Source organism: Martes martes (assembly GCF_963455335.1).
Source record: "Martes martes genome assembly, chromosome: 11".
NCBI lineage: Eukaryota > Metazoa > Chordata > Mammalia > Carnivora > Mustelidae > Martes > Martes martes.
Window position 1 is genome coordinate 55,336,869 of NC_137899.1, and position 21,178 is coordinate 55,358,046.

The 21,178-nt window shown below is 47.9% G+C and overlaps 2 protein-coding genes across 5 annotated transcripts in view; one reads left to right on the forward strand and one right to left on the reverse strand.

Moving 5' to 3' along the window:
- Positions 1-8,583, forward strand: part of DNAH11 (dynein axonemal heavy chain 11) — a 331,865-nt gene extending 323,282 nt beyond the window's left edge. For both annotated transcript variants that reach the window (XM_080818899.1, XM_080818900.1), the window contains exons 78-82: positions 2,292-2,474; positions 2,562-2,677; positions 6,648-6,760; positions 7,163-7,303; positions 7,971-8,583. In XM_080818899.1, the coding sequence (XP_080675025.1) occupies positions 2,292-2,474; positions 2,562-2,677; positions 6,648-6,760; positions 7,163-7,303; positions 7,971-8,218 (801 nt within the window). In that variant the 3' untranslated portion in view covers positions 8,219-8,583. The remainder of the gene's footprint in view (positions 1-2,291; positions 2,475-2,561; positions 2,678-6,647; positions 6,761-7,162; positions 7,304-7,970) is intronic.
- CDCA7L (cell division cycle associated 7 like) overlaps positions 7,880-21,178 on the reverse strand; it is a 46,730-nt gene continuing 33,431 nt past the window's right edge. Inside the window, exons 3-10 of one of the 3 annotated variants that reach the window (XM_080818901.1) lie at positions 17,887-18,024; positions 14,189-14,563; positions 12,752-12,823; positions 12,444-12,638; positions 11,464-11,589; positions 10,515-10,664; positions 9,530-9,666; positions 7,880-9,060 (exon numbers count right to left, since the gene is read on the reverse strand). In XM_080818901.1, coding sequence (XP_080675027.1) covers positions 9,030-9,060; positions 9,530-9,666; positions 10,515-10,664; positions 11,464-11,589; positions 12,444-12,638; positions 12,752-12,823; positions 14,189-14,563; positions 17,887-18,024 — 1,224 coding nt within the window. In that variant the 3' untranslated portion in view covers positions 7,880-9,029. The remainder of the gene's footprint in view (positions 9,061-9,529; positions 9,667-10,514; positions 10,665-11,463; positions 11,590-12,443; positions 12,639-12,751; positions 12,824-14,188; positions 14,564-17,886; positions 18,025-21,178) is intronic. The other 2 variants (XM_080818903.1, XM_080818902.1) reach the window with 2 other exon arrangements.

Sequence of the window (21,178 nt, forward strand, 5' to 3'; positions counted from 1 at the left end):
AGGTGTAGCTTCAGTAGATATTCCCTAACAGTTTTGAGAAGTGTTTGTACCACTTACACTCCCGCCAGCACTGTGCACATTTCACTTGCTCTCCGTCCTTGGGGTTCTGTTAGCGGTACTAATTCATTCTGGTTTTAACTCTGCATTCCTTAGTCAAGGACTAAGGCTGAGCATCTTTTCCTATGACCTTGGCCATCTAGATGTAATCTTATATGAAGTGCTTATTCCAGCTGCTTGCCCATTTCTTAGCTGTCAGTGTTTTTCTTACAGATTTGTAAGGATTCTATTCTCGTTGTACATCCTTTGTCAGATGGCTGTATTGCAAACATCTCCAAATCTGTGACTTGCCTTTCACGCTGTGTTTTTGGCTCTGTCATTTTGTTATGGTGTCTTTTTTACATTATCTTGGGAGATTGGCATTATTTCTCTTTTCTTTTGGCATTATTCTTTTGAAGGTATGTATTGTTCTAGAATGACAGGGATGAGAAACAGACATCAAGTCTTATTTGGTTTTACATTTAGTTTATTTTCCCCCCAGATAAATTAGCCCTCATTTCCCTCACAATTTAATCAGGATTCGACTGACAAGGATTCAGGTTGTTGGAACACACTAACCATCAGATTTAATTATGGTGAGATCTGAGGAATTTTCGTATTATTTCTTGAAATAGGGCCATTTGCTGAGGCCCTGGGTTGTCATTTAGAGGCTTTAGAATTTGTTGTGGGGTGTTTTATTCTATATACTAACATTTTCCTTGTATGATTGTTAGACCTCTTTGTTTAAGATTTTATTTATTTATTTGATAGAGATCACAGGCAGAGAGGCAGAGAGGCAGGCAGGCGGCGGGGGGAAGTGGGGGAAGCAGGCTCCCTGCTGAGCAGAGAGCCTGATGCAGGACTTGATCCCAGGACCCTGGGATCATGACCCTAGCTGAAGGCAGAGGCTTTAACCCACTGAGCCACCCAGGCGCCCCTGTTGTTTTGTTTTGTTTTTTTCAAGATAAAAAAGGAAACATTCATCCATTTGGAAAAAGCTTTCTATTTTTTCTATTAATAGAAGCAGAGAGTTGGATGAAGTCTTCATTTAGTTTTGTGGCTTTGATCTTTCCAAAAAAGAAGTCGACCATTAAACCAGAAACTGCGAAGCAAATGATCTGTAGATGCCTCAACACAGTGAACAGGCAAACAGATTGTGGCAATGACTCTTTTGGAGGCTTACTATATGCTAGGCAGTAAAGGACGTGCTTTACAAATAAGCCACTTAATCCTCAATAGCTCCAAGTAGTATCAGGATCCCTAGTCCAGAATTAAGTTTAGGGGACTTGTCGGACTGCTAGAAAGAGCCAATGAAGGAAACCAAACTCTAGCTAATTCCAAAAGCCATTCTAACCTAAGCTACTATAGGTTAGCCATTCTAACCTGCCTACTATACTGTTTCATTCTTTCTACAGATGCTGCAGGTGAGTTTAAGATTTCAGGACCTGAAAAATAACCTGCCAGGGTGCTAAAGCAATTTGGGATTAGGCTGTCAGAACCACAGTCAGTAGTGCAAGAAAGCAAGGAAAGAGTGAAAGCTGCCTGAGGCTGAAGACAGGCAATACTCGTAAATCTTTTGTCCATTTTAAGTATTCGTTGGTTTTCCCCAGTTCAGTAAAAGATGAAAAAAAAAATATGTACATTGAAGTACTACATACATTTTCACATCTTTAATTTATAAATCTTTTATTTCTTCAAGGCAGTAATTAAAGAAGACAAAGAGGCTCCTTTGGTATTAGAAATGCAGATCCAAATTGCTCCTAAAATTTTAGGCTATGTCAGTTGGGAGAGCCACATCATAGACTCTACCAGAATTAGGTCAAGCCTAAAGGGCATTTTTGGTTCATGTGACTTTTCAAATGTCTTTTTTTTTTTCTTTTTTAATTAGCAGAAGATTACCAAATATAGTACCTAAATGTTGGGATTCTACTTCCTCTGATTCCGTCTTTGCATACAAGTGAAACATAGATGATGACAGTTCTTCGATTCCCTAAATGCTGACAGTGAATCAACTGCAGACAAAGAGTAGCTCCTTTCTGGTGGGATCTACAGAAGGGGAGGGGCTGCCTTGATGCAGAGGTAGTTGAGCTCTTCCACAGTGCGTGTCCGCCCATCTCCAGGGAGTAGATGCATTAGCAGGCATCTTTGGGAGTGGTGGAATATATTCTGGGACTTCTTTGAAAAGTCAAGGGCGTGGTTCCTGTGACTAAAAATGAAACACAGAGGAGCTAAATCTTGTGTGTTAATGATTTAAGGTTAGGAATGTCTTGGATGACATTTTGGAGAAACTTCCAGAAGAGTTCAACATGGCGGAGATAATGCAAAAAAGCTCCAACAGAAGCCCCTATGTTCTTGTTTGCTTCCAAGAGTGTGAAAGGATGAATATTCTCCTGCAGGAAATCCGTGTGTCGCTTCAACAGTTAGACCTTGGTTGCAAGGTAAGTTTACAAGTTTAAAAGTGGTAAGTTTAAAAGCTTCCCCACGTCCGAGGACATTGACTGTGTGACCTCTCTTCTCCGTGCCAGGGGGAGCTGCCGTTCTCTCCTGAGATGGAAGCCCAGCAGTCCCAGCTGAGTTACGACACTGTCCCAGACACTTGGAGTAGACTGGCTTATCCATCCACGTACGGCCTGGCGCAGTGGTGAGTTGCCCCTCGCAGCCCCCCTCCCCCCCCCTCCCCCGCTGGTATCTGCCTGGCTGCTGGCTCGGTGTTCTCATTCCTGTCCTGTCGGAGCAGCTATGAAGAGTGTACTTGCTGAGTTTACTGGCCTGTGGTTGTGCCAACGGTGCACCACCAATTTCACTGGAGTCTTTTCCATGTGTTGCTTTAAAGGCAAGGATCAGTGAAAAGTTAAGGTCAAAGCAAGAGTCACATGCTGCCCCTTCCTTAGGAGTTGTTTGATCTTGGACGAAATACCTGATCTTCCTAGTGTCTCAGTTTAGCATCAGGAAAATGCAGGTAACCATTCCTTCATTATTATTTAAATGGCCATGGGAGGCAACTTGAGTTTGCTTTCCTATTATTTCATATGCTTATTTTCTAAGCTAGTGGTTACCAACTGCCATCTCATAGCTAACTTTGAAAAGATTATAGTAGAGGGGCGCCTGGGTGGCTCAGTAGGTTCAGCAGCTGCCTTTGGCCCAGGTCAAGATCCCAGCACCGTGAGATCCAGTCCCACATCAGGTTCCTTGCTTCTCCACCTGTTCTGCCTGCTGCTCTCCCTGCTTATGCTCTCTCTCTCTCTGGCATATAAATGAATGAAATCTGTTAAAAAAACAACAACAAAAAAGATTCTAGTTGAGTATACAGGAAAGCTGACTGCTTGGGTGTATGGTTGTGAGTGCAGAGGTGTTCCAGATTCCAGGATCGAAATTCATGGTTCCCTGATGGCCAGTGCTCTCTCCAACTGCTCCTTGGCTTTTGTAGTCAACATAGAAAGTTTCAAAGATTCTCTCTATTCTATATTCTCTGGTACCGGAATTTTTTTTTCACCCTTTCCCGTCTTTTTTCCGTGAACCAGAATGCTCCTCTGAGCCTTAAACTGGAAAGTTCCATCAGAATTCCACATGAGGGGCACCTGGCTGGCTCGGTTGATAGAGCATGCAACTCTTGGATTGTGAGTTCAAGCCCCATGTTGGGTGTAGAGATTACTTAAAAAAACAGAATCTTCAGAAAAATTTTCAAATGACTGCACCTTGGAACTGCCATCCAGGCAGCCAGGTGTTGGTTGTGTGGGACGTGTGCAAACATAATGGAAGGGGCAATGTGGAAGGGACACAGATGGCAGCCAATAACCATGGTGGGGAAGAGTGAACAGAGCTATTCACTGGATTTCTGTAAACGCTATGGATGTCCAAAATCAGATTTTTTATTTCCAATTAAAAATATTTATATTACACTTAAATTTTGTAATAATGGTAACTTTTGGAGTCACTTCCGTCTTATTTTGTGCCTTCTGATTTCTGTATTTTTCATCTATCCCAATTTTTTTCCAGCTTCTGTCAGTTTGTCTGGGTTCCTCTCCCCTCCCCTGACTTTTCCTTTATTAAGGTAGGCTCAATGCCCAGTGTGGAGCCCGATGTGGGTCTTGAACTCAGGACCCTGAGATCAAGACCAGAGCAGGTATCGAGAGTCAGATGTCCAACTGAGTCACCCAGGTGCCCCCTAATAGTTTTCTTTATTCCATATTTATCCCTGTACAGTTCCTGTTATTTTAGCAGAGACACTTTACATTGTAACCTACACACTTGATTTTTCTAACACAATGTAAAGTCAACACTTTTAACCTCCCTCTGAACATCAGCCTCTTCTGGTCTGCAACTGAAATTCAACCTTACTTTAAACCATAGTATTCCCGTTTTGTTTTTAGTCAATTATTTTCACTTTAACAACATATATTGATTTTTTTGTTCATTGTTGCTTTTTATATCTCATTCTGGGCTCCTTTGTTCTGGGCCCTCTTACCTGCTAAAGGATAAGATACACAACAGGGCTTTCAGCTTATGTGGTGGGGAGTAAACAAGGCTCTTTGTGTGTCTGAATTTTCTTCACTCTTGCTCCATAGTTTACCTACATGTACAATTCTAGGATACCATGATTTTCTCTCAGCCCTGTGGTTTGGTAACTCCATTGTTTGCTGGCATTTATAATAGCCATTGAGACTGTAAATGTACCTGTCATCACTTCACAACAAATCTTTTCTCTGGGACATTTTTAACATTTTTCTCTTCATCTTTGATGTTCTGCAACTTTACTCCTTTATTTAGGTGTGGACTTTTAAACATATCCCCATTAGTACCGTGTGGTTGTAAATGTGTAGGTTTGTCTACCTGTTGCCTCCACTCTGAAAAATTCTTAGCTCTCTCTCAATACTGCCTTCCCCCGTTGTCTTCATTGTATTTACCTACCTGAAATCTTTTATTTTCAATCTGTTGTCTCGTTCTGCTGTATCCTGGTTGATTTCATTGGTCCGGGGTGGGGGTGGGGGGGCTTCATTTTTTCCAGTTTACGGTGTTTCTCCTTGCCCTTCAACATTTCATTGTCCAAAATCAATTTCCAATTCCACGTTCTTTATATGGGGGGCAGGGGAGGTATCAGGCTTGGTTTCATAAATTCCTGTTTTTATGACCATTACTCTAGTTTCTTAGGAGTTTAAACCTATCAGAGTCTTTTTTCCCCCCAGATTCCTCTTATGTTTATCTGCCAGGTTATCAACCTTCTTGTTTGTTGGATTTGGTGCAAGTTTTTTATGCCAAATAATCAGTTGTCTTTATATTCAAATGACAGGCTGGCTGGTTATAAAAAAAAAAAAAAAATTAACCCTATTATTGCTGGGTGGCTTTGTAGGCAGCACAGCATTCTCTGATCAAATGCTGCTGTGGGGGTGTCTGCAGCGGACTCAGAGAAGGGAAAAAAAGACTTCGTTTCCCTGGGAGGATTCTTTCTTCAGTCCGTATTAAGCTGTATCTTAGTATTGATTATTCATTGCCCAATTTTCCTGAAACACGGCACGTCCGATTTTAGAGTCAAATTTGTAATCAAGGAAAACTCAAATTTCCTAGAACTGTTTCCAACCTTTTTCCCATTTCATTTTAAAATGCTTACTCTGAACTCTTTCTACTTAATGTCCTTTTTCATACCTTCCAAACCTTAATCCTACTTGAACAAGCGGTCATTTTTGTTTAAAAACCTACTGGAAACTGGCTACAATGCCCATCCCCTTGTGGTAACATTTTTAGATAAAAAGTCTTTTCTTTTCCTGTCTCTTCCTGTTTTTCCCCTTCCTGTCTTCAAGTAGGTTTTCCCTAAAGCAGCTATTTGAAGGAATTTAAATTGGGCAGGACAAGGGCCACGTTCTAAGAGCAGGGACTTCCTGGCGGTGACCCAGGTTTCTCCACGAACATCATTCCTGCTGCTTTTGTAGCCCTTAACCCAACCAGGTCTCAGAAAACTTGGGAGCTAGCCTGTGTGCCGAGCCCCCTTGGGAACTGCCTGCCGGCTTTGATCTTGGCGCTGTCTTCCACCTCATACCCCTGCTCCATCTTCCCATTCCTTCGGGCAGCCCTCGATTCTAGTTTCAAAGCTTGATGTGTTTGATTTTATCAGAGGGTCATTATCCTGTAGCCTCCCTTGCATAATTGTTGTGCTGAGGAGTTCAGAACCCGGGTAAAAACATAACTTTCTCAAACCACAGGCAGAGGCTGGGAGGTGCTGTTTCTCTTCATCACCTGTCTTCCCCTCTTTGGGCGACAACTGTTAGTGGTAAGACCACAGCCACAGCTGTACCGTCCCCACCCTTCCCAGAGGCCTTCCCCTGCCTTCTCGCATCCTGTCCACACTCCACCTATGGTGATCACCACCCATCCCTAAAGTCACTCAGTAGGTGGACATGAATTTTCCACATTCCCACGTTTCCTGTCCCTAATGCTAAGTTACAAAATTTCAACAGTAAACAAAATCGAGCTTTTTACAGGGATGGTGTTTTGCAAACCTAAGGATGTTTTTGGTTATCAGTGGTGTGTCTGTCCCATCTTCCCTTGAATCCACCTCAGCTGATTGGAAAACTCGTACTAAAAAGCACATTTGTGTCTCCCTGCCTTGTGTTTACCAGGTTTAATGACCTCCTTTCACGGTGCCGGGAACTCGAAACCTGGACCCACGATCTTGCCCTCCCAGCTGTGGTGTGGCTTTCCGGCTTCTTCAACCCCGAGTCCTTCCTAACTGGTAAAGGCTGCCGGCCCCTCTTGCCCTGCTTCCCAGGGCTCACGCAGGGGCCAGCAAAGGGGCACAGAGAGGGAGGAAAATTCCAAGCGGAAGGGCCACGTGAAATGGGATGTAGTTCACTCTAGTAAGTATTTTCTGTCAAGGGCCACGTGGGCTCCTTCCCAGTGGCTCCACTCTGCCCCGCCAGCACCAAACCAGATGACAGGTAACCACGGCGCATGGCTGTCCCGGTAAAGTTCTTCCACAAGAGCAGGGCAGGTGTCCTGCAGGCATTTGCCGGCACTGGTCTAGCGTAGCCCCATGCCCCTGGGGGCCGAGAGCGTGCCACAGGGCGGTGGCTGTGGCCGGCTTACCAGCGGCTCCTGTGAACCTTCACACCACCTCCTTCTTGTCCTCCCACAGCAATCATGCAGACCATGGCCCGAAAAAATGGGTGGCCACTGGATAAAATGAGCTTGACTGTTGATGTCACCAAGAAAACGAAGGAAGATTATGGCCATCCTCCACGGGAAGGTGCCTATCTCCACGGGCTCGTCCTGGAAGGTAAGCTACCCCGAGGAGCCCATGTAGGGGTAGTAGCTGAAGGCCTGTTCTTAAATTTGGCTTGGATTTGCCCTTGTTCACTCCACTCCTCAGCAGTCACTTTTCTCTAGTGTTCACTTACCTCATTTCCTAGTTTCAAAAAATTTTATACCAGGTTCTGTGTTCAAGGTCAGCCCGATCTTAAGGCATTTAGGGTGATGGCTGTCACTTAATTCAGCACAGGCCTTAACTTACTCTGTGGTGTTAACACGAGATGTAGATGCAGATTTAATTCAAATCTTAATTTATAAAAAACCAACTTCACCGTTATTTTACTACAAGACTTCTTTAAGCCCTTAGAATCTCTAAAGGGGGTTAAGAGGGAATTGTGCTGAATTAGAGACACATGGTTTTGAGAACAAATTCATTAGCTATACTGTGCCTGGATTCCTATAGAATCTGTTTTCATGCAAATTTTAGACCTTTTGAATTTCAGTGTAGGTTTTTCAAAGGAAAGTTGAGGTGGGGAGCCCTGCTTACCAACCTCCCCTCAATTACCCACCCCTGCCCCCCCACAAGAAAGCCCGTGACAAGAAGTAACTGCCAAAATCAAACATTTATTGCTTCCAACAGGAGAGGAGCGGTACCCACATGCCACATTCTTGCAACTCTTGTGTTTTCTCGGTAGGTGCCCGATGGGACACACAGTCAGGAACCATTGCAGAAGCCTGCCTCCAGGAGGTCACATCGGTGATGCCCGTCATCTTTGCCAAAGCCATCCCCACGGACAGACAGGAAACCAAACACACGTATGAATGTCCCGTGTATAAAACCAAAATGAGGGGCTCTAACTATGTGTGGACCTTCCGGCTGAAAAGCCAAGACAAGACCACCAAGTGGGTCCTGGCGGGTGTGGCTCTGCTGCTCGAAGCATGAAAACAGGCCACAGCCAGGATGGTCACTGGGGTCCGTACATGTTAATTTACTGAGAGCTACCAAACCTCCTCCCGCTTAGATAACTTTGAAGTAACATACATGTGCCTTAATTTTGTTTAAACAGCATCCTTAATAAAGTCTCCCCATCAGTGAAGGGGAATTTTAGCTCTTGCAGACATTAAACAAAATCTGTTTAAATTAAAAATGAGCCCTGACATTCTTACAGTCTGGCAGCAGGTGACTCCTGAACGAAGGGGCAGCCGTTCCCGCCGGCCAGCAGGGCCCCATGGCCTCCAGTGTCGTGAAGGTGACAGTCTACTTTCTGTTCATTCAAGTTTTCATAAAAATAAAACTCTAGTACTCACAAGATCTACGAATAATTGCACTTTGTAATTTAGGGGAACATTCTTTCACAAATTCCAATGACCCAGAGAAGGGTTAACTATGTGGTCCTGGACTAGAGGTCAAGATCAAGGCCACACAGATAAACAGTGTCAAAGGCAAGAGCTGCTTAGACAATGTTATCTCTGGAACTTACCTGGACTTTAACTCCACCCCACTTAAACTGCTTTTCTCATCATAAGCAGATGCTTTTAAACAATTCAATATATGTAGGGGCCTGTGGATACATGTATAGCGATTCCTCTGCTGTGCCGTCTTCCTGAGAAATCTTTTTAGACAATCTTAAAAAAAAAAATAGCATTTAGGTCTACAAAGAATTTCTGTATAAAAACACAACGGTAAGAAATCTTAGGCACAAGTGGCATGGCAGGGCCGGCCGGCGTGCTCTACGGTGGGGCTGGCTCTTCTCTTAATTGTCTTCCACCAGCTGCTTCTGTAAGCTGAAAGACAGAGGGGATGGAGGCATATACAAGGCTGCATCCTGGGCTCAACCCCTCACCGAGAGCGGGGAGCCCAAGCCCAGATCTCCGATGCAAAGTCGGTCCTGCCTCGTCCTGCTTCCGTGAGAGGAGACCCTGCAGCCAGGCCGCAGGAGCCCCCGGCCTCCCTCCAGAACAGAGCTCTGGACTTCGGGGCGGTTTCCTCAGCCCCAGAAGGTGAGCACAGCCTCCCTGGAGCACACCACCCACCACGCTCTGCCCGGCCTACACCGTCTCTGCCGCTTCCCAATTTACACAATGAGGGGGAGACGGGCAGTGCCCAGATGAAAATTCTAGCAAAGAAGGGAACGTCCTAACAGGGCACACAACAGTCCTGAGCTGCTGCCACGCGAGCAGACATGGGATGGGTGGCACTCAAGATTCTGCCGGCGCCGGGATCTCAGCCTCCGTTGTGGTCTGGGACACTCACCTCTCCAGGTATTCCTTAACGTTGTTGTAGCCGTAGAACTTGGCCAGGTGGATGAGGATCCCCGTGGCGCAGCGGCCGTCTCGCTTCCGGCAGTAGCTGCAGTTGCAGATCCCTCGGCAGGGAGGGCACACCCAGTCCTGGAAGAACAGCGACCCCGTGACCTCCGTGCTCGGGGCCCCCCCCCCCGCCCCTCCAGCCTAGAGTCCCGTGTGCCTTCTAGGAGAGAGCACACGGTGACCCCCTGGGTCTCCCTCCTCCACCTGTTTCAAGGCCCAGACAGGCTGGCCACCCAGGGTGCCGCATGGGCAGAAACCCAGCCAACAATTGTGCAGAATCTGAGGCGGACGAAAGAGCAGTGAGACCTAGGTGTGAATTCGAGCTCTTCTACTTCCTGAACCACTTCTTCACAGGAGTTGTTCAGATTCGTCTGCCCACTGGGGACAGTACCTGTTTGCCCTCAGTTCGCCTCTGGCCTATGGATGTGGGGTAGAGGCTCCGGAGCCAGACTGCCCGGGTTCAAGTGTATGGATCCTACCCATACTATTATCTCATTTTACAGAAGGACCTGAGGAACAGGGAGGGTATATACCTACTTCGCTAGGTTAAGCAAATTAGCCAACCACATTAACAGAGAAAAAAACCTTAGACCAGGGCCCGGCACACCGAAAGCACTCTCCACAGTGACCTCCCTGCCCCCTGGCCTTGCCCGAGCTAACCCTGCTGCTGGAGGAGAGCGCACAGGTCCACCTTCAAAACCAGAACTGTAAAAAAGCGTGGCTCTGACCCCGGCAGACATCTCCTCTGTTATACCCGCCAGCTTGCTCATTCCAGAAGGAAGCTGTACTTTTCATATCCTCCCGCGTGCTGGGTTGGGGGGAGAGACCGCGCACTGCAGCTACAGGTCCCCGGTAGGGCCCGAGGAGCCCCCCGTTCCACCTGCTTCTCTCTGCCAGTACAATTCATTACAAGCGAACACGGCTCCTACCGGGTCCAGCAGCGCGGATCTCACGTCCTCCCCGTAGCGATTCCTCAGGCACGGCCCGCAGAACTGCCCTCGAACCCCGCCGCAGCTCTGGTTCCGACACACGGTCTTGGTGTCGATGGTCTTCTGCCTACACTGGTGACAGGTGTTGCCCTGAGGGAGGAAGACGGGATTGAGAGGGTGATACCCACAAGGCCACACGCGGCCATGTACACTTGTCAGGGGACGAAGCGTCTCTGGCACAAACCACAGCCCCGTCTAGAAGCCCGGAACGAAGGACATGAACAGAGAGACCGGCAGAAAGCTGTGAGGCAGGGGAGGAAAAGCCCATAGACGGTGACAGGGGCCCAGTGGCCATGAGTCCCAGGCAGCAGCACAGGGCTCCAGCCTCGCTTCCGGGGATCTGGGTCTCTTCAGAATAAAATTTCTTGGGTGTGAAAACGCTGACAAGTAAAAACCTCTTACTACCTTAAATAAAAGGACACTGCCTCGTCTAAAAAAAAAAAAAAAACAATGCATACCACCACGAAGCCTCCCTCTGAATCACTGTTTAATAAAAAATATTTAACCCATTTCCTACTGACCGAAGATGCTCTGTCAAACTAGTTCCTATGGCTATATGAATCAAAAAGCACACAAAAAAACCCCACAGTATGTTCTTCCAATGTTTAAAACATGAACACTGTAAATGTGACTATTCTAAATGTGCTTTTCCAAACTATACCCCTGCCTTCCCAAAGATCATACGCATCCCCAAAGACCTTTCCCGAGAATTCCTACACCAAGCGGCTTCCCCTTTCCAGTCACAGCTGACCCTCCCTGTCAGAGGGGAGAAGGCCTGGGGGTATGAGCCCAGCTACAGTTTAAAGACAATGCAAGATTTCAAATACCACTGCCTCAGACTCCCCATTAGAATCACAATCATGCGAATTATTCGTTATACATAATTTACCAGAACTTTATCATAGATTTTGTCTCGAACAGTTATGGCAACATTTTCTAAGTCTTCTTCAGTGATATCCTCCACTGGCCGAAAAGAAGATATTCGGTGACGCCGTCTGTACCCCTGGCATTTCCCCTGTAAAACGAACCAAAGCAGAACCTGGCATAAGCTGTTTTGACTGGTTAAAAAACACATAAAAATTTCACACTCTGAGGGCACCTGGGTGGCTCAGGCGGTTAAGCCCCTGCCTTCAGCTCAGGTCCTCATCTCAGGGTCCTGGAATTGAGTCCCGCATGAGGCTCCCTGCTCAGTGGAGAGTCTGCTTCTCCCTCTCTGTGCCACCCCCCCCCCCAGCTCATGCTCTCTCTCAAATAAAATCCAAAAAAAAACAAAAAAAAAATCATTTCTCACTCACAAAGCTCTAGACCATAATGTTAACCATGTCCCTCTGCTGCTCCCCTGGCATCACTCATTACGGAGCTCCTGCCACAGGCACGGGGCCAGCTGCCTTCACGGCACGGTGATACAATAGTAAACGAGCAGCCCAGGTCCTCCCTGGCCAAGAAATCGTCAGCAGCAGCTATAAACTCTGTGAGGACGGGAGTGAACCATAGTGAACGGCCACACCTGGAAATGGGAAGGACCTAGTTTCTCGCTTCAGACTCTGAAAGCACTTAAAACACCCCGTCCTAAAACTGAAAGGCGAGGAGGAATCACTGCCCCTTCCCACAAGCAAAACCACAAGGCAGACTGGATGGACCTTTGTTGCCTCCCTGGCAGATTAAGCTGAGGGTCCTAACCCTGAGCAGCTCCTCTGCTCGGCTGAGGTGGAGGGTGCTCTCCAGCCTACAGCTCAGGTCAGAGTCCGGGGTTCATCCCTGAGCGTAGTCCCGGGAACACCAGCGCCGCCTGGGAACGTGACAGAGATGCCCACGCAGCAGCACGCCTGCCGGGTCACAACCACAGCACTGGCTTAGACCAAGAATAACCTGTTTATGGTGCTCAGAAAATACCCCACTCATCGTCTTCCTTCTCCTGAAACTGTAGAACTCTTCTGCAAATTTGGCAGCTGAGACGGTGAAGTTCTCCAGGGCAAACTTCTCGGGAGGCCGTGCACTCCGGGCCGGGTTGGTGCGCCGGGTGACCTGTCCCTCGGAGAAAGCCCGCCTCGAGGCTCTCTTCTTCTGCAAGAAGAGCACAGACCACTGCAAGGGGAGCTGCCTTGAACAAAAGCCGTCTGGCAACAGATCCCGTCCGTCAGCGCTGGCATCAGGAATTATAAAGGAGTTCTACTTACAGAAGCTGAGTTCGGGGTTCGTACTGGGAAGAAATCTGGCATAGAGTTCAGTTCCGCCAGTAGCTGAGCGAGCTGAGGGTCAGAACAAAAGAAAGGCCCTCACATCGGTACTGCCACGCCTCGTGCATTAACACCGTATCCCCACGTCGCCGGTTATGCCAACATGAGAAACGTGACTCAAGTAGTTCAAGTACAGTCTCAACAGTCCCTGTGTTTTTGACCTCGTAGGTAAAGATTTCTACCTCCAGAGGGAAGACGCTGGGATCATCATTCACAGGAATAAAATCTAAACCCATTCTTTATATATAAAGGTCATCACAGCACATGATGAACGTGCCCCTGGAGTGAGGTGGCCGGCTGCAGGAGGTGGGACTCCTGACAGGGCCCCTGACGAGCAGCATGACCCCTCGAACAGATCATCGTGCACAGCTAAGTCAAGTTTTGTCAGGTTCAAAACAAGAGGTTCAACTCGACTGTTCGGACAGTTACTTAGAGCTCAAAAAAACCTGTTTAGATTTAAATCAAACTTGTGAAAATAGTCCCATTTTCATATGAACCTAAGAACACCGAATAACAGGCATAAATATTCCAATCAATTCCGATTTTTACTCTTAGATTTAAACAAATGTACAGGTGTCATTAAAAATCATCAATATAGTTATTTTTAAAATGCAGATACAGTGCTAAAAATTTCCCTTGGCTAATCACAAATAGGTCTTAGGATAAGCTACACTCAAAAGGAGGCTTTTTATTTTCTTACTAGACATCTAAGGCTGCATATATACGGTATCATATTATGCTTTTTAAAAAGAAAATATTAGAAATATTCCAAAATACCAAAAGTAACTGAATGGCAGAATTCTAATTCTGTACATGCAAAATAACGAAGTCAACAAGTTAGTGACCAAATATAGAAAAACCAAATACACATAACAACAATTTCCCCTTGTGCCACCAATCATTCCAGGGAAGACATGTTAACGTGATTCACAACTGCTCAGTGTAATACCGAGGCCTCCTGCATTCCCTCATCTGAGGTCCTGAAGCCCCAGGGGGTCATCAAAGGACTTCTCCCGGCAAGTTGCTCACCACAGCCCTTACGGGGGCTCCTCCACACCCAATCCACATCTGCTCCTCTCTGCTGGGAACTGCCAGCTGTTCAGCCCTCCCCTCTCTAATACCACCACCTAGTGGAAACTTAACTTTCTAATAGACAGTAAGTAGCAAGAGGTCACCGCACCAGGACAAGGCGCTGAAAATCGTCCTGAGGGCTGGCTTTCTATTTCCAAGCCACAGCCGATCCAGTGTCAACTGGCTGGGGGTTCAAGAAGAGAGGAAGGACACCCAATACCCAGGGGACACTTCCTGACAGCAGCCAGGGCTGCCGCAGCTCCCAGGACAGCCCGGGAGCCCCGGACCGCCCACCCGGGGCCTTACCATGGCTTTGTTCTCCCTGATGTTCATGGTCCTCTTCAGCAGAGCATCCGAGCCCTCCTGGCCCTCATCCCTGGACTCGTCCTCAGACTCCGAGACCGAATCCTCTCTTTCCTTCCCCTGTCTGCAGCTTCTCTTTCTTCCAAGAATGTCTTTTTTACTGTCCTGCAAGCGTGTGCTAGAAAACGGTGGCTCCGAAGAATTGTCATCTGACTTTTTTGCCAGTTTCTTGGTGGGGAACTGAAAGGCTACTCGAAGACCGACACTGCTCCTCCTGGGCCTGCTTCTTCTAGGTGTAGCCTTCGCTCCTCCGTCGTCGTCCTCTTCCTCACTCGCTGAAGACGCCTTACCCGCATCACTCAGATCTGACTCCACAAGCTAGCAAAACCAGAGAGAAGAGCAGAGACCATGTTTCATGATAGAGCTCCCAGAACATGTCATTTAAAAGCACTCCGTCATGACTGCAGAGAAAAGAGGAGAAGCAAGCTCCCCATTCCTATTGTGAGCTCCGGCTGAACTCTCAGCCAGGTGCTCTGCTGAGGCATCTGGTGGGAGAGCAGGCATTCTCCTGCTGCCCTCTGGCCCGGCCCCAGCCCCCGGCGGACTGCCGCCTTCAGAGCACGGGCTAGAAGCGGGGCGCTCACAAAGGAGGGCTCCTCCACTGCAGAACGGCGGAGTATTAGGAGGACTGGCCAAAGAAAAGGCTGTGCGTGGCGTAAGTGTTAGCTTCGGCTAACAATGGAGTGCTCGGGAAGACAGATACTCTTCTGCCCTGAACGGGAGGAACAGGGCTTCCAGAGGGGACAGGAGAGCTGACCTCACCTCAGCCAATGACAGAGGAGCAAGCAGATGATGGGCCAGCAGGGTCAGTGGGGGAGCCTTATCCCCAGGACATGACAGGTCCTCACTGCCAGGGTCGTCCCCTCCCTGTTCTGCAACCCGTGGAGCCGCAGGGGGACATCAAGGCAGACAGCTCTCGGGTTGTCGTGAGGCACCTGTTCTGTCAACTCAAGAAACTCTCACCCCCAATTATCTGATTCTGCTTGATATGGGTTTCTGGCATTAAAATGGAACTCAGTCTTACACATGAGAACACAGAAGGCAATGGCAGGGTAACGTTACCCAGGCGACAGGTGACATCTCAGATGCCAGGGGACTCTTAACAAAGGCAGACACAGGCTTGACTATGGAGATCAAGGTCCCCTCCTGGGCATCTTTCCTTTACCACATGCAAAGACCCTCTCTCAGGGACTCTGGACAACAGGGCCGCTGTGAGGAGAGCAGGGAGCAGCACCACAACGGGCCCAGGTAAAACCATTTACTGAGGTAAATGACAGCTTCCTCCTCGGTGACTCCCCCACACCCCAAATTCTAGCTGGACTCAAGTTAAAAATAAGGCAGAGGATGGGCACCTGGCTGGCTCAGTTGGCAGAGTGTGTGACTCGTAATCTCAGGGTCGTGACTTAAAGCCCCACACTGGGCATGGAGCCTACTTTAAAGAAGAGGGAAAAAAAACAAACAAACCACTAAAAAATGTATTGGGGCACCTGGGTGGCTCAGTCGGTTAAGTGTCCAACTCGATCTCAGCTCAGGTCTTGATCTCCGTGTATTAAGTTCAAGCACACTGGGCTGGAGCCTATTTTAAAAATGAATAAATAAGGAAAGCAGGGGGCAACGTGCAGATAGATTCCAAATCTTGAGATATGTATCAATCCACAACATGCCAAGGAGAGAAATAAGACCACAGTGTACTGATTTATCTTTTTTGGGTATCCTGAACTTTCTACATCAGTAGCTTTAGAATCCAAATGGTGGGACTGGAGGAATCCAATGTTAGGAAGATAGTATTGGAGAACTTCAGAGGAAATCTCTCTCAGATTGGCTTTATTTATCTGCATCATCCTACAACCTGCACCCCTTTGCTAAGGACTCTGTAAGGGACTTAAGTAGACAAGAGCAAACTGTAACCAGCAATGGGGACCAAAGGGAAAGCACACGAGGCCCAAGTAGACAAGAGCAAACTGTAACCAGCAATGGGGACCAAAGGGAAAGCACACGAGGCCCAGCACCACCGCTGTGGCGGCTTCACATAGAGCTGGAAGACTATGAGACACCAGGGGATAACATCCTACTGCCAGAGAATGTGGTCTCACCAGTCCTCACTACAGTGGGCGGGAGGTGGGGGAGGGAGAGAGTAACACGTGTTGGCTCGAAGCCTGGGAAAACCAAATTTGTAGGTGGACCTGCCCTAAGCTATGAGTTCTATCAATCAGCAGGTCACAATTCATACCCCAAATGTATAGACCGCAAATGGTGGGGGGAAGAAACCTTTGGAGTAGTCTTCCCAGTGCTAGAAACACAGATTCTCTGAATCACCTGACCTCACTTAGCCAAAAATCAGAAGACAAGTCAGTCACTAAGAGTAGACAATACCCATTAGGGTCTGGAAGGATTTTAGTTAAGCGTCTTGCTGGCAAAAAACCGGAGGCTGGCCAGCCAGAACACAGCAACTGCCTCACAAGTAGCTTCTGTAGAGACACCCAGAGCAGGGCGAGGGAGCAACACCGAACAAGGCAGCCTGCCATTAGGGGTTTTCAGGCCTTAAGATCCCCCGGAAGATGAGGAACAAAGCAAACCTACTTTACTTGGTACAGCTTATTTAAACTTCTACCCAAGTTCCACGCCAGCTCGCCAGCCGTGGTTCCTTAGGAGCTTCTGAATGGGAAGAGGTTTAACCTCCATCCTTTATCTTGATACCAAAGGAGGAGACAGTGGGCTGATTTGGGGGGATACATGGATGCTATTATTCAGTTAGCAGAAGACACTCTGATGCCTGGAAAAAACCCAAAGGTGGTTCTTTAAAGGTACCCGGAGAGTCCAATACTAATTGGCAGTAGACTGGCCTCAACATGGGGAGTGAAGGAAGAAATCATCAAGTCTCCTGAAGGCCGAGTGCTGAGAGCAGACCTCCCTCAGCAGTCAGACAAGTCCAGGTCATCTTTATCACTGAAAGAGCATTTCCGCATCCAAACCAAGAATACACAGGGAAAACTCTTAAGTTTGTACCATAGCTACATTTTGGCCAAATTACCTCCAAACCCAAGAGCATGACTTTACACACAACAAGAAATGACTTTAAGGAACTTGCTACTCCTAGACAGACGGTCCTCTTTCCAGATAAAAGATGTTCCCGAAATTCTAAAATAAATTCTTTCAGAAGGACAATAAGGGACACCTGAGACATGTCCCCCCGAACCCCTAAGGTACCAGGGAAAGACGAGTGGATTTTCTGTAGGAGAATAATGGACTGGTGGGCCAGGAATTAGCCTTAGAATAGCCATTTCTATATTTTGTTAACCGGCTTAGAAGAGAAACATGTAAGAAAAAGTCATTCATTTACGAAGTGACTTCCTTTTTTTTTTTTTTTTTTCCTTTTTCTTTTTTCAAGTAGGCAGAGAGGCAGGCAGAGAGGCAGGCAGAGAGAGAGAGAGGAAGGGAAGCAGCTCCCCGCTAAGCAGAGAGCCCGATGCGGGGCTCGATGCCAGGACCCTGTCGTGAGATCACGACCTGAGCCGAAGGCAGAGGCTTTAACCCACTGAGCCACCCAGGCACCCCCGAAGTGACTTCTTACAAGAAAATACAATTCAGAAACAGGACAGAAAATATGACAACCCACACTCTCCCATGCAGATAATTCTTACCATGACTTCTGGGTTACTATTTCCATTCAGGTCGTTCTGCGTAAATCCTTCAAATTCTTCCGTCTCTGAGTCAGTGTCCTCTATAAAAATTCTTCTTAGCTCTTCCGAGAAGTATTTGGAATGGAAACGTACATCTTGCTAAATTAAAAAACACAAATGTCATAAAGAAAGAAGAACAGAGGTGACCAGGGGGCTAAGGGGACAGTGAAGGGTTGTTTAATGGGGAGTTTCTGTTCGAGGGGATGAAAACGTTCTGGGTAACGGGGACAGCTGTGCAACCCTGTGCATGTCCTTGATGCCACTGAGCATCTCACTGGCAAGAACCTGGGCACTCGCCCACACTTAAAAAATGGTGAAATGGGAAATTTTATGCTATGATATTCTACCACAATAACCAAACACACACCCATAGACACACACATCTTTCTATAGATTAGAGAAACATCTTTCTATAGATTAGAGAAACAGAACTGAACCATTTGAAACAACTGCACCATTTCAAAGAATCAGCATGGCCACGGGCTCAGCCAGCTGCTCCTGTGGCTGGTGAGTGGCGATGGACTTCAGCTCCTCCTGCCAGGGCTGGCCATCAGGAAGATCTGCTCTCACACAGAACCGAACACGCATGGGAAGGAGCCATGGGGAGAAGCTCTGGCTCCCTGCCATAGGCCGACTCTCCCTCCTAGCAGCTGCCCAGAGCCAGCTCCCCCAAGTCAGTGAGCACAGCCTGCCTCGCTTCAGAGACAGCAAGTTTTTGTGCAGGAAAGGGCCAGAGCCCTTCACGTCCCTCCACGCCTCCTGCTGAGAAAGCCGCCTCTGCACCCTGACTGCCCAGGGCAGGGGAGGATGGGAGCGCCAACCCTCCCAGCCCCCAGGAGAGCCCGTCCTGCAGGAGGTGGGAGGCCAGCAAGCACTGACAGGTAGCAAGTGAGCAGAAGGAAAGATGCTCTAGGATGCTTAAAAAGGAAAGACATTTTCAAATGACTTTTTCTGTCTTTTGAACCAGTAGAAGGCAAGGAACCAGGCTCTCTAAATGGCTCTCTTGACAGAAAGGAGGGAACAGACAGACCTGCACTGAGGAAAGGAGACCCCCAGACCAGCCTCCTCCAAGCTGGCAACCAAGGCTGGAGTCAGTGTCCCCAGTTGCCTCTGACGTCTCTTCCTCCCGCACCCGATATAGCAATGACCCCTCCTCGCACCACATTTGGTTGGAGAATCTGTGTCTCCCCCACTGCCTCTCCCTGACTTTAATTATATACTACTTCAAGCTCACATCATCTCTGGAGAAAAATAGATATAATAGATGAGTGGGAAAATTTACAGGGGTACAGAGAAAGAAATGTCTGTATCTAGCATTTTTTTAAGCTTAAATGTCTCCTATGAATTATTATGGGTAATTGGAATGAGTGTGCTTGGAGCTAAATTACTTTGTTTCTTTGTTGATAGCTGTGGTGCAGCTGCTTGGGGAAAAAAAAAAATACAAACACAAAAGGGAAGTTTCTTTAAAGTGAAATTCAAATGGTGTTTAAGAAAGACCAAAGTCAACCCTGCTGCATACTGTGTGCAAGTCCACGCAGCTTCTCTTGGCTGGTTAACATGCATCATGCGCGCATGGGGTCAGGGAGGGGAAGCAACAGGGACGGGCTGATTTTTAAGGAAGACCGGGACACGGCTGGCTGCCACAGAAAGCCACCAGGAACCTGCTACGTGCCAGGGCAGGAAACATCCGGCTCACGGAGCCCGGAGCTGGCCCCTGCAGGCGGCTCTAGGGCAACGGGGTCTCTGTGTCCACTCCGTCATACACCCACTGTCCCTGCCTCGGGCCCTCCAAAGAGAACAAAGTCACATCATAGAGCCCCAAGCTCCAGCCTTCCGTCCTCCGGCTCGCTTCACTCGCTGAGCTGGCCTCACAGGGAAGTGGTCAGCCTGGGAGAAACTGGTATCCTTGGTGACCAGATCGAACCCAGAAACAACTCAGCCACAGTCCTAAACCAAGGCCCCTGCTTTTCTCCTCCTCATTCCACAAGCTGTGAAAACTGTTCTGGGGGCACCTGAATGGCACAGTCAGTTAACCGTTTGCCTCTCATCTCAGGTCTTAATCTCAGGGTTGTGAGTTCAAGCCCCGCTCTGGGCTCCACGCTGTGCATGGAGCCAACTTAAGAGACAAAACAAGCAAAAAACAAAAAAAATGGTTCTTAATATGAGTGTGTATAAAGCAAAATATCCACTCCATGGTCTCACTGCAGTCTTGGTTACAAACGCTCACACAGCTCTTTGCTCTCCAGAGTTTGTGACCCTTTCAAGTCAGTAGCAGACAGTATGCTCTGGCCCGGGTCCCCTGTATCCATCTCCCATGATCAAGAACGTAAGCAAGTAATAGATGAGAAAAGTTGCTGACAGAGCACTTATACTTTTTATTTTGAAGCTCATGGGACAGGAAGAAACTGACTGGAAAATGATGATGAGCTGAGCCAGTCAGACCGGCATCCCACCTCAATTCCACCTCGTGGGGGCTCATTCACCAATGGGCGCTGAATGCATGGGACATGAGGAAAGGGACAGCACGCAGCTGTCCAACCCAGGAAAGCTGGGAGGCATCAGTCACGTATGTGGCGCCTCCCACCAAGGAGGTTAATGGCTTAGTGGGGCAGTGGGACAGAGGTGAGGATCAGTGTGACAAAGGAGACACGAGCAATGTGGCACAGAAAGAAAAGAAAAGAAAAAAAAAGAATGAAAAAAGAAAAGAAAAAAACAAAAGAAAAAAGGAAGAGAAAAAGAAAAGAAAAAAAAGGAAGAAGATCTAGTAAAACTTCAAGCAGCAACAGCAGCATTTGAACTGCGTCTGAACAGGGGCGGACTCTAGAAAAATGAGGAGCGGACACACAAGCAGAACAGCACAGCACAGCCCAGTGCCTACGGCAGGTGGACTGGTGCATTTGGAGGGTGTCTGTGTGGCTTCGGGTCCCCTGCAGCAAAGGGGAGCAGTGAGAAGGACGAGGCTGCCAAGTCACGCTCCCAGATCTCCAACATCCCGACCTGGACACTTCTCAGACATGGGGGCTTAGACACATCACCTCACTGCCCTGAGCTTTAGTTTCATACCCTGTGAAGCAGGGATGATGACAACACCTCCACTGTCCCCGGGAGGTGCGTGCGTTCAGGGCGAGGCTGTACGAAAGCACACGGTCACGGGCCATCTCAGGCACACTGGAGTCCCCGTCCATGCTCCGCCCCCAACCCCCGGCAGGGGGAGCAGGAAAGGCAGGTCTGACTGCACAGAAGGAACAGTGCC